At 38.7% G+C, this 11,052-nt stretch overlaps 1 protein-coding gene and 1 long non-coding RNA gene across 4 annotated transcripts in view; one reads left to right on the forward strand and one right to left on the reverse strand.

Annotated features, from left to right (window-relative positions):
* The window catches only part of MED23 (mediator complex subunit 23), a 40,705-nt gene extending 33,962 nt beyond the window's left edge, over window positions 1–6,743 (forward strand). For 2 of the 3 annotated variants that reach the window (XM_084889567.1, XM_084889568.1), the window contains 5 exons: window positions 150–222; window positions 1,009–1,223; window positions 2,050–2,170; window positions 2,878–3,009; window positions 5,134–6,743. In XM_084889567.1, the coding sequence (XP_084745693.1) occupies window positions 150–222; window positions 1,009–1,223; window positions 2,050–2,170; window positions 2,878–3,009; window positions 5,134–5,301 (709 nt within the window). In that variant the 3' untranslated portion in view covers window positions 5,302–6,743. The remainder of the gene's footprint in view (window positions 1–149; window positions 223–1,008; window positions 1,224–2,049; window positions 2,171–2,877; window positions 3,010–5,133) is intronic. The other variant, XR_014795488.1, reaches the window with a different exon arrangement.
* Window positions 6,744–8,612: 1,869 nt separating this feature from the next.
* Window positions 8,613–10,675, reverse strand: LOC311625394. Its single transcript, XR_014795497.1, has 2 exons — window positions 10,245–10,675; window positions 8,613–10,144 (listed from the first exon to the last, which is right to left on the reverse strand). It is a non-coding gene; the product is annotated as an uncharacterized lncRNA (long non-coding RNA).
* Between the last annotated feature and the right edge of the window lie 377 nt (window positions 10,676–11,052).

The raw sequence follows: 11,052 nt of genomic DNA on the forward strand, positions 1-11,052 counted from the left end.
CAATAAAAGTCTATTGTTTTATTGGATGACTCCTACTGAATGTAGAGGTCAGCCCCTGAATTATATATGTTCTCAAAATAAGATTCATTATCAACCATATAAAATGTTTTTATAATTCCACATTTTTATTATTTGTTCCCACTTTGTAGTCAGCCTTTAGTGCCACGAGAGAACATTACAGCATGGATGAATGCAATTGGATTGATCATCACTGCTCTACCAGTGAGTTAAGTTGTGATTTGTACGTAGTAATGGAATGCAGCTGTTCCTGTGAGTTGAAAGAATAAGATGCCTTTATACAAGGACAGTGTGCAGCTAATGAAGCGTTCCATGTTTTTAAAGTTTTCATGTTATTATTGCTTCAAAAATCCACAGTGACTGCTTTCTGCATCAAATCTACTTGACTTTTGGGTCCCTACATTCATTGGTCCCACTTACCCATCCAACCTTAGTTTTTACATTAAAATGTAAATATTTTGAACACTTAGTTCATTACATATCAATGTGAGCCTCTTCTCATGTGACCTCCACATGTGTCTAGTCAGCACCACATGGTTGTCTGTAGTGCTCTCTTTGAATGTCAATAATATTTTTTAACCCTCTGTACTCCAGACTGCTTTGATTAGGCACCTCTATAAGTCACTGTCTCCTTACCCACCTCCCAAATATATGTATTTGTTTCTGAGTTACAAATGTGTATCAGTAGTGTCTGTGTGATAAATATTGTTAAAGTAGATTTACTGTGTAGTCAGTATCAGGTACTAATGAACAGGTAGATGCGTGTATGGAACCCTCTAACTCACAAGCATAATAATGACTTATTATGAAGCTGCCCACTTTTGATTGCAAAAGTATAATGGAAATTATACAAGGACACAAGCTGGATAAGTAGAAAACATTAAAGAATGAGAAGGTGCTATTATTTTAGGGGTGGGAGTATGAAAATGAATCTGGGGTGGAATACTAGATACGTGATATTTTTCATCGGGCTTTCCTCTGGTTTTAAAGGAGCCATATTGGATTGTCCTTCATGATCAAATTGTGAGTGTCATCAGTAGTCCCAGCTTGACATCTGAAACTGAATGGGTTGGCTATCCATTCCGCCTCTTTGACTTCACTGCTTGTCATCAGTCCTACTCCGAGATGAGCTGTAGCTATACGTTAGCTTTAGCGCATGCTGTGTGGCACCATTCTAGCATTGGGCAACTTTCTCTCATTCCCAAGTAGGTATTATGATTTTTAAAATAAAATTTACTTTTGTGATGTTTTTGTTTTGTTCTTTAACCTCATGGACATGTAAGAACAACTTGGAAAGTGAGAGTGAAGTAGAATTTCTAGATAATCAGAAAAACTCTTTTACTTCAGAATTGTTTGAAAAAAACGTAATGTGTACATGCAAGTAATAATTTGGTATCTAATTTTCCATTACATTTTAAGGAGGCTTTTCCCCAGAATGTATTCCAGAAGTTGCCTTTTGAACTAAATAACTGATATCAGCCTATTTTCTCATTATTTACCTTAACTATAAAATTGGTATTAACTAGATTCAACTTTCTTGAGAATGGCATTTATATAAGACTCTGTCATTTATATGCACCTCTGTCATTCAGTAATTTTATTATTTTTTTATTTTATTTTAATGATTTTTTACAGAGAGAGGGAGGAAGAGAGATAGAGAGTTAGAAACATCGATGAGAGAGAATCATCATTCAGCTGCCTCCTGCATACCCCTACTGGGGATATGCCTGCAACCAAGGTACATGCCCTTGACCGGAATCGAACCTGGGACCTTTCAGTCCGCAGACCTCTATTCACAGTCATGGCAGTAATTTTATTTCTAAGAATGACTTTAAATCTAAATTTATTCCAGTAATCAAATGAAAATAAGAGCCAGTGAGAGATGAGAATAATTAAAAAGGTTACCAAAATCTAAACAAATTAAAAAAAAAATAATTATGACTTTTACAAATACTAGGATAGGCTATATTAACAAAATTCAAATAATTCACTGATTTCAAATCACAGTAAATTATTATCTTCACATTTTAGGTTTCTCACTGAAGTACTTCTTCCTATAGTGAAGACTGAATTCCAGTTGCTTTATGTGTACCATCTTGTGGGACCATTTTTACAAAGATTTCAGCAAGAGAGAACTCGGTGTATGATAGAGGTAAAATATAATCTGGGTTTTCTGATAAAATTAAGTTCTAAAATATCTATTTGGGTTTTTTCCCCAATGTTTTCCAAGCTTCATTTTATAATCCATTAGTAGTGAAGTCAGCTTAGTAGGATCAGAGAGTGGTTATGGAGGACCTAGTGTACCCATGACTTAAGTAACTATAATGAGTTTGGTGTGGGATGTGTTGAATTGGAGATGCAGAGAGAAATTCATATCTTCAAAGTTAAGAAGAAAGTTAAGGAAGGAGAAATGCGTTTGAGAACCTGCACTACAGTAGAGAAGAATTAATTAAAATCATCTAGAACAGGAGTACAGAGAAAAGAAAATGAACCAGGAATAGAACCTTAAAGTATAAGCCACCAGATAGAACTAAATGTACAATTTAAAATATCCCTGAGGTTGCGATTATCCCAGAAATTGAAATATGATTTCCTGAAAGGGGATCATCTGTCTTTTAATTTTAAGAAAAATTCCTAAACTGTAAAGAGAAATTTCATTTAGGCCCTATTGGGGCATTTGTAGCACTATCGAGTCTACTATAATGCAGGCTATGTCATATTTCCATGCACACAGCTTGTGTGGTCAGTGACAGTTCTATAAACCTGTTATCCCTCTGTCTTAGAATGGAGTCCAGTTTATCATGCTGAATTATTGAACCATTTTTGACATATAAATAATTTTTGGTTATTTTTAACTAGATTGGTGTGGCATTTTATGACATGTTGCTGAATGTAGACCAGTGCAGCGCCCACTTGAATTACATGGATCCCATCTGTGACTTCCTATACCATGTGAAATATATGTTTACTGGTGACAGCGTGAAAGAGCAAGTAAGTTGCCTTTAATTACTTTTAGTGATGTTTAGTTTAGAAACCTTGAACATATGGTGATAGACTTATTTGTTTGGGTGAGTGGTTTCGTTTATTTTCTTTTGAGGAGAAAAGATATCAGTCTCTTAGGCTACATGAGCATATTCTGGATATACGGTAGTATTAAAGTAAAAGTAAATACACGTTATAATTTCTTACATTTTGCCCTTGATATTTGCATTAAGACATCTGAAAAAGACCAAGGGGAGTTAGTTAACAGTAATTTCCTTAGGAAGAAACAGTACAGAATCGCTACTGCAAAGACCAGACAGGTGTTGTGTTATGTGAAGGAGGTCTTGCTTTTTCCGGACGGTGATTAGGATACACTATGGGAACATTAGACAATTGCAGCATAACTAGAAGACTAAAGCCCGGAGAGACCAGAGAGCGATTTCTTGAAGGGCATTGGAAGGAACTGGGAAAGCTTGATTTGAACTTTAAGATTCATCCTTAACTTTCTTCTCAACCGGAAGATTGGTATTTCTCCCTGCATCTCCAATTTAGCACATCCCACACCAAACTCATTAGTTAATTATGTCCTCACTATTGAGAGGGTTGCATTTGGGTTCAGTATTAGATCTGTTCTGTGTGACTTCAAAGGACATATAAACTCTGGTGAAGTTAAAAGGAGGTGCATTCTGACTCAACATATGAAGAGCCACTTCCTAGTAGAGCCGTCTGAAAGTGGAAAGGACCTTGAGCCATAACAGAGTTTCCTATCTGTAGGAAACAGTGTCGGCTGTTTCAGGAGAAATTAAATAACCTCCCCTCCATACTTCAATGTTACTTCCTTCTATAATGGCCAAGAGAGAAACTGATATAAAAGCATATGAATCCTAGTCTGCTGGATTCTTCCCTCGCAGCTGGGGACGGTTTGACTCCTTTGTGCCTCAACAGAATCGTCCAGGAAAATTGAGTGGGAACCAATACAGGCATGCTTTGTTTTATTTATTTTTAAAAAATATATTTTTATTTATTTCAGAAGGGAAGGGGGAGAGAGAGAGCTAGAAACACCAATGATGAGAATCATCGATTGGCTGCCTCCCACATGCCCCACACTGGAGGTCAGGCCTGCAGCCTGGGCATGTGCCCTGACTGGGATTGAACCATGACCTCCTGGTTCATAGGTTGATGCTCAATCACTGAGCCACACCAGCTGGGCTCAGGCATGCTTTATTTAGCATATCCTTTATATTTGGGCTTAAGACACTTTGACACAAGGTAATTACAGAAAGGAAAAATTATTATTATTATTATTATTTAAATTTATTGATTTTTTTACAGAGAGGAATTGAGAGGGATAGAGAGTTAGAAACATTGGTGAGAGAGAAACATCGATCAGTTGCCTCCTGCACACCTCCCACTGGGGTAGGCCCGCAACCAAGGTACGTGCCCTTGACCAGAATCGAACCTGGGACCCTTTAGTCCGCAGGCCGACGTTCCATCCACTGAGCCAAACCGATTTCGGTGGAAAAATTATTAATGGGCCGATATTTCCTGGCAAGGTCAAAGAGCATTTGAGTAAAGAAAGCTGCGAAACTGCTTGATGTATTTATTTCTTTAAAGTGTTTGAAGTAAGAGTAGATCTAATATATAGTTTGAATTCCAAGTATAAATCAGAATTTTAAAAAATTAGATTTGTAGATATATGTTATAGACATGTTATTCAAAGAACTTCACAATGTAATTGTGCTTCATGCTTCTGTGAAGATGGTATTTTAAAAGGATGACCACCTATTGCATGTGTAATATTTTCAGTGTAAATTATACTAGCTTTTGGCAGTAGGATTACTGGCTAGCCAGGGAAGTATATGTGTTTTTGTAAGTATATGTTTATATACATAGATATATGCATATACACACCTATAGATTTATATATATAATGTGTGTGAGGAAGAACACAGTTTTTCTCGTGTGAGAGAAATAGTTTTATCTGCTTTTGTTAAAACATAGAGCATATAGATAAACTTCTCATCCATCCCACTCCCTAGTATATTGTCTCAGAATATGTATTAAATCACTCCTTTAAAGTGGAAAATTAAAGTTTCTGGTTAAAATATTTTTCTATGTATTTTCATTTTTTAGGTAGAGAAGATTATCTGTAATTTAAAACCAGCTTTAAAACTTCGTCTTCGATTCATCACACACATTAGCAAGATGGAACCAACCACAGTACCTCCACAAGCCATAAATAGTGGGTCTCCAGCCCCTCAGTCTAACCAAGTGCCAGTGTCTTTACCAGTCACTCAGTGAAGTCAGCATGCACCGTGCTGCAATGGAAATACACCTGTCTTTCAAAGTGGACTCAAACCTGTTAAATCTGAACGTGATCATGCTACATAGTGATGTAGTAGAAGCAGTGACGTTCAGATTGTTTTATTATGATTCAAATGGTGAATCTGTTGACATCTTATAACTCCCATCTCCTTGTCTATACTTATGTCTCTAAGAGATGAAGTAGACTATATGTTGTCCGTATGCATAGTGATTTATTAGAGCTGCCTAGGAACACTTATGTCTCTAAGAGGTCAAATAAACTACATGTTGTTCATTCCCACAACAATTTATTAGAGCTGCCTAGGAACATTGAGGTATCTGTGATCAAAAGACTTATTAGATACTCTCAGTCTTTCCTAGTCTAGCCATTGGTTTGGTTTTATATTTTATAATTAATGACTTACTCGTTTTATTTTTTTTTAATACATTTTATTGATTTTTTACAGAGAGGAAGGGAGAGGTATAGAGAACTAGAAACATTGATGAGAGAGAAACATTGATCAGCTGCCTCCTGCCCACAACCAAGGTATATGCCCTTGCGTTGGTGGTATAGTGGTGAGCATAGCTGCCTTCCAAGGTATATGCCCTTGACTGGAATCAAACCTGGGACTTTTCAGTCCACAGGCCGATGCTCTATCCACTGAGCCAAACCGGCTGGGCAACTTATCCATTGTTTTAAAGGCACTATATATGTAGTGGTTATTACCGATCCTTTTATATATAAATCTCTTTTGGTGTGTCTTTGGGATAAGGATTTTGTCAAATAAAGAACTGAAAATTTCATTGCATTGCAGAAGTAAACTGTTTCATATTTTTAAATGTCTTAAAATTTTTATCATAGATTTTTAAGTAAATAATCTAATGTTTCTAATCAAGGTAGTTTGGCAAATTTTTGCCTTTGCTGGGGACTTGAACTTTACTATATGAAACGAGTTGGAAGTTTTGTAAGTAGATAACATAGCTAGAAATGCACAAACTTAATAAATTCATGTTTAAATGGTGATTCTCCAATCTTTTTAAAAATAATTGCTTTTCCAGGTTGACACTTACCCAGCAAATAATGTTATGTCTTTGAATTTTTATAATCTTAAAAATTTTAAGTATTTATTTTTTAAATACAGTGTACATTTTGGTTCTTTAGGGTTTATTAAATTTTGAGAGACTTAATGTTAATTTTGGAAAGAAATGACATTAAGATTGTAAAACACTTCAAAAATAATTAGTAAAATCTGTTAAATGAATACATTGTGTGATGGATTACTCAATTTGAATGAGCATCTGCTGTGTGCCAGGCAGTGTGTTTGCTGGGTTGTGAGAGAGAGAGACCTAGTTTACTTCCATGGGTTGTACAGTACAGCTGGTGACTGACATTGACCTAGGAATTAAGAGTACTAATTAAAAAAAATTAGTACTGCTTTAAAATAAAAATGAACTACCCAGGCCAGGTAACTCAGTTGTTTAGAGCATTGTCCCAATAACCTAAGGTTGTGAGTTGATATCTGGTCAGGGCACATACAAGAATCAGCCAGTAAATGTATAAATATGTGGAATAATAAATCTCTCATATTCTTTCTCTCTCTCTCTCTCTCTCTCTCTCTCTCTCTCTCTCTCTCTCTCAAAAATCAATAAAAAAAGAGAATTAGTGAAGTTTAACCAACTATACTTCAATTTTTTATTTCCAAATATATGATCCTAGACTTTACCTTCTTCATGGTTCATATTATTATAATCACTACATTTTTTAAAGTTGATTTTATAGAGAAAGAAGTAAGGAGAGAGAAACATCGATTTGTTGTTCCACTTATTTGTGCATTCATTGGTTGATTTTTGTATGTACTCTGATTGAGAATCAGACCTGCAACCTTGGTGTATCAAGCTACCTGGCCAGGGCTTATAATCACAATCATTTGCCATGCAATTCAGCTTAAATATTTATATATAACTACAGGCCCAGTGCATGAAATTCATGCACAGGGGCTGGGGAGTTGGGGGAGAGGATGTCCCTCAGCCCAACTTGCACCCTCTCCAATCTAGGACCCCTTGATTGGAGAGGTTGGCTTGAGGGATATCCAACTGCCAGTAGGATCAGGCCTAAACGGGCAGTCAGATATCTCTCAAAATCCAGGACTGCTGGCTCCCAACTGCTCGCCTTCCTGATTGCCCCTAACCACTTCTGCCTACCAGCCTGATCACCCTAACCACTCCCATGCCAGCCTGATTGATGTCTAACTGCTTCCCTGCCAGCCTGTTTGTCCCCAACTTCCATCCTCTGCTAGCCTGGTCACCCCTAACTGCTCTTCCCTGAAGGCTTGATGGCTTCCAACTGCCCTCCCTTTCAGCCCTGGTGCCTCCCAAATGCCCTCCCCTGCTGGCCAACTTGTGGTGGCCATCTTGTGTCCACATGGGGAAAGATCTTTGTCCACATGGGGGCAGCCATATTGAGTGTTGGAGTGATGGTCAATCTGCATATTACTCTTTTATTAAATAGGATAGAGACCTGGTGCACAGAAGGGGGCCAGCTGGTTTGCCCTGAAGGGTGTCCCGGATATGGGTGGGGTTCCCTTGGGGCATGGGATGGCCTGGGCTAGGGGCCTATGGTGATTTGCAGGCTAGCCATGCCCCCTGGCAACCCAAGCAGAGGCCCTGGTATCCGGAATTTATTTACCTTCTTTATTGAAACTTTGTAGCCTCCTGCTCTGGCTGCCGCCATTTCTGTTTGGATTTGTTTACCTTCTATATTTGAACTTTGTAGCCTTGAGTGGAGGCCTGGGCTCACCAGGGTGTGTGGAAAGCTTGGCTTCCTCCATTGCCAGGGAAACCCAAGCCTCCCTCCTGGTAGCCATCTTGGTTGGATTTATTTGCATACTTGCTCAGATTGGCTGGTGGACGTGGCTTGTGGGTGTAGTGGAGTGATGGTTAGTTTGCATATCACTCTTATTAGGTAGGATAGTATAAGTAATTTTTCTAAGTTAGTAATATTGTTAAAATTCTCCAGAAACTTTATGCAAGAAATGAATTCAAGTGTACCTATTAACAAAATCTCAATATAGACTACTATTCACATGTAGTCTCTATCTCAAGGAATATGTTTTGAGATCCTAAAAATGGGAATAATTATGAACTGGTATTATACAAATAGAATAAAGGAAGTGAAAATATCACTTTCTAAAGGATATGTACATTCCAGTTCATTTATTAACAATTCATTTTTTTTTAGCTTATAAAAAAGGAGGAATATGATTTTCCCCAAATGGGTTTTTTAAAGAATTATTAACCAGAGACATTAATAGAAGGCAGACACTTTATTTGGGTTTAGAGTGCTTCTGAGGGGGAAAAATGCCTTTATATTCAATACATCCTAAAAGTTTTTTTTAATAGTACCTTTAAATCCACTCAGTCTAATAGGTCATGAGTAGAAAGACTATCTGTGCTATTCAGTACAGTGGTTAGTAGCCACAAATGCCTACTGAGCACTTAAAATGTAGAACTGAATTTTTAATTTTATTAAGCTTTAATTTAAATAACTACATGTGATTACATGTGACAGTATACTCTAAAGCATGATTCGGCATAATCGCTCTTATCTAAAAGCAATTCAGTAAAATATTTATCTTACAAAGTCCATATGTCAACGGTTGGTTTGGGTTTTTTTGTTTTTGTTTTTAATATATTTTATTGAGTTTTTACAGAGAGGAAGGGAGAGGGATAGGGAGTTAGAAACATCGATGAGAGAGAAACATCGACCAGCTGCCTCTTGCACACCCCCTACTGGGGATGTGCCCACAACCAATGTACATGCCCTTGACCGGAATCGAACCTGGGACCTTTCAGTCGCAGGCCGACGCTCTATCCACTGAGCCAAACCGGTTTTAGCATCAACGGTTGGTTTTAAAATTTCTAGGCCGAATATGACAAATCAAAGGTTAGAGGAGGCTCTGACATATGGCTGAGTTGTATTTGTTTTTTTAATATATTTTTTTTCTTGTTTTTTGTTGTTGTTTTTTTAAACAAGGAAAACATGCAGAATCCTAAGAAATAGATAAGCAAAATAGAGATAGACTCAAAGATAGAAAACAGGCAGACAGCTCCAATGCCAGGGATATTAGGGGAGGGGGGATATTGGGGGATGGAAGTATTGAACTTTTTAGAAAAAATAACTCATGGACACAGACAACAGTGTGGTGATTGGGGTGGTGGGGGAGGAGGGAGTGGTGGAAGAGGGTATAGGGGAGATATGGTGATGAGAGAAATGTTGAATTTCAGGTTGGACCTATGACATAAAGGAACTCATCAGTGTCCTAAATGGAAAAAGGAAAGCCAATTCCTACAGTCTCCACCATCTTCAAAATGGGATAATCCTATATAATAAAAGCCCAGTGACTGAAATAGTGGAATGACCAAAGACCAGAATGACCATGGCCCCTCACCCGCCAGCTGCTCCCCAGAGAGCAGTTAGGGGTGGTCAAGCAGGCAGAGGTGGTTAGGGAGCAGTCATGCAGTCAGAGACAGTTAGGGACAATCAGGCAGGCAGAGTACTTAGGGGTGATCAGGCAGACAGAGGCAGGGGTGATCAGGCAGGCAGGCAAGTGGTTAGTGGTGATCAGGCAGGCAGAGGTGGTTAGGGGCAAACAGGCAGGCAGAGGGGGTTAGGAGTGATCAGGCAGGCAGGTGAATGGTTAGATGCAATCAGGCAGGCAGAGGGGTTAGGGAGGATCAGGTAGGCAGAAGTGATTAGGGGGGGATCAGGCAGTTTAATATATAGTTTAATGATTTTAGAGAGGAAGGGCGAGAGAGAAACACCAATGATGAGATTGGCTGCCTGTCTACGGCCATACCACCCTGAACGCGCCCGATCTCGTCTGATCTCGGAAGCTAAGCAGGGTCGGGCCTGGTTAGTACTTGGATGGGAGATTGGCTGCCTCATGCATGCCCCCTGTTGGGGTAGAGCAGGCAACCTGAGCATGTGCCCTGAGTGGGAATCAAACCGTGACCTCCTGGTTCATAGGTTGATGCTCAACCACAGAGCCACATCAGCTGGGTGACACATGGCTATTTTAACAACAACAAACAGATCCTTTCATGGGGCCTTCCTCACTGGAAAGCCCACATGAGTTCTGTGTAAGTTGTGGAGAAGGGGAAGAGATTGTTTCCTTGGTTTTGGTTATAGGTTACTCTCATTTTTTTCTACCTCCTCATTGTATTCCAGAGCGAAGATGAACGTTTTAGGGTGATTAAAGATTTCAGCAAATGAGACACACTGTAATTGTCATGAGTGAGGGCAGCATGTTAGGAAGTCACAGATCATGTTGGGTGAAATCCTTGTCAGAGTTACATGATCTTAGAAATAAAATAGCTAGCCGAAACCGGTTTGGCTCAATGGATAGAGCGTCGGCTTGGGGACTGAAGGGACCCGGGTTCGATTCCAGTCAAGGGCATGTACGTTGGTTGCGGGCATATCCCCAGTAGGGGGTGTGCAAGAGGCAGCTGATCGATGACTCTCTCTCATCGATGTTTCTAACTCTCTATCTCTCTCCCTTCCTCTCTGTACAAAATCAATAAAATATATTAAAAAAAAAAAAAAAAAGAAATAAAATAGCTATTTGGTTTCTTTCTTCCATCTCCCAAAAGGATACAAAGTCATGTTCAAGGTTTAGAAAAAGTAAAAGGTCATCTGTCATTCATGGACTTGGAGATTACCCAATCCTTATGACTTATCCATTTTACAGA

This window comes from Pipistrellus hanaki (assembly GCF_964339955.1).
Source record: "Pipistrellus hanaki genome assembly, chromosome: 7".
NCBI lineage: Eukaryota > Metazoa > Chordata > Mammalia > Chiroptera > Vespertilionidae > Pipistrellus > Pipistrellus hanaki.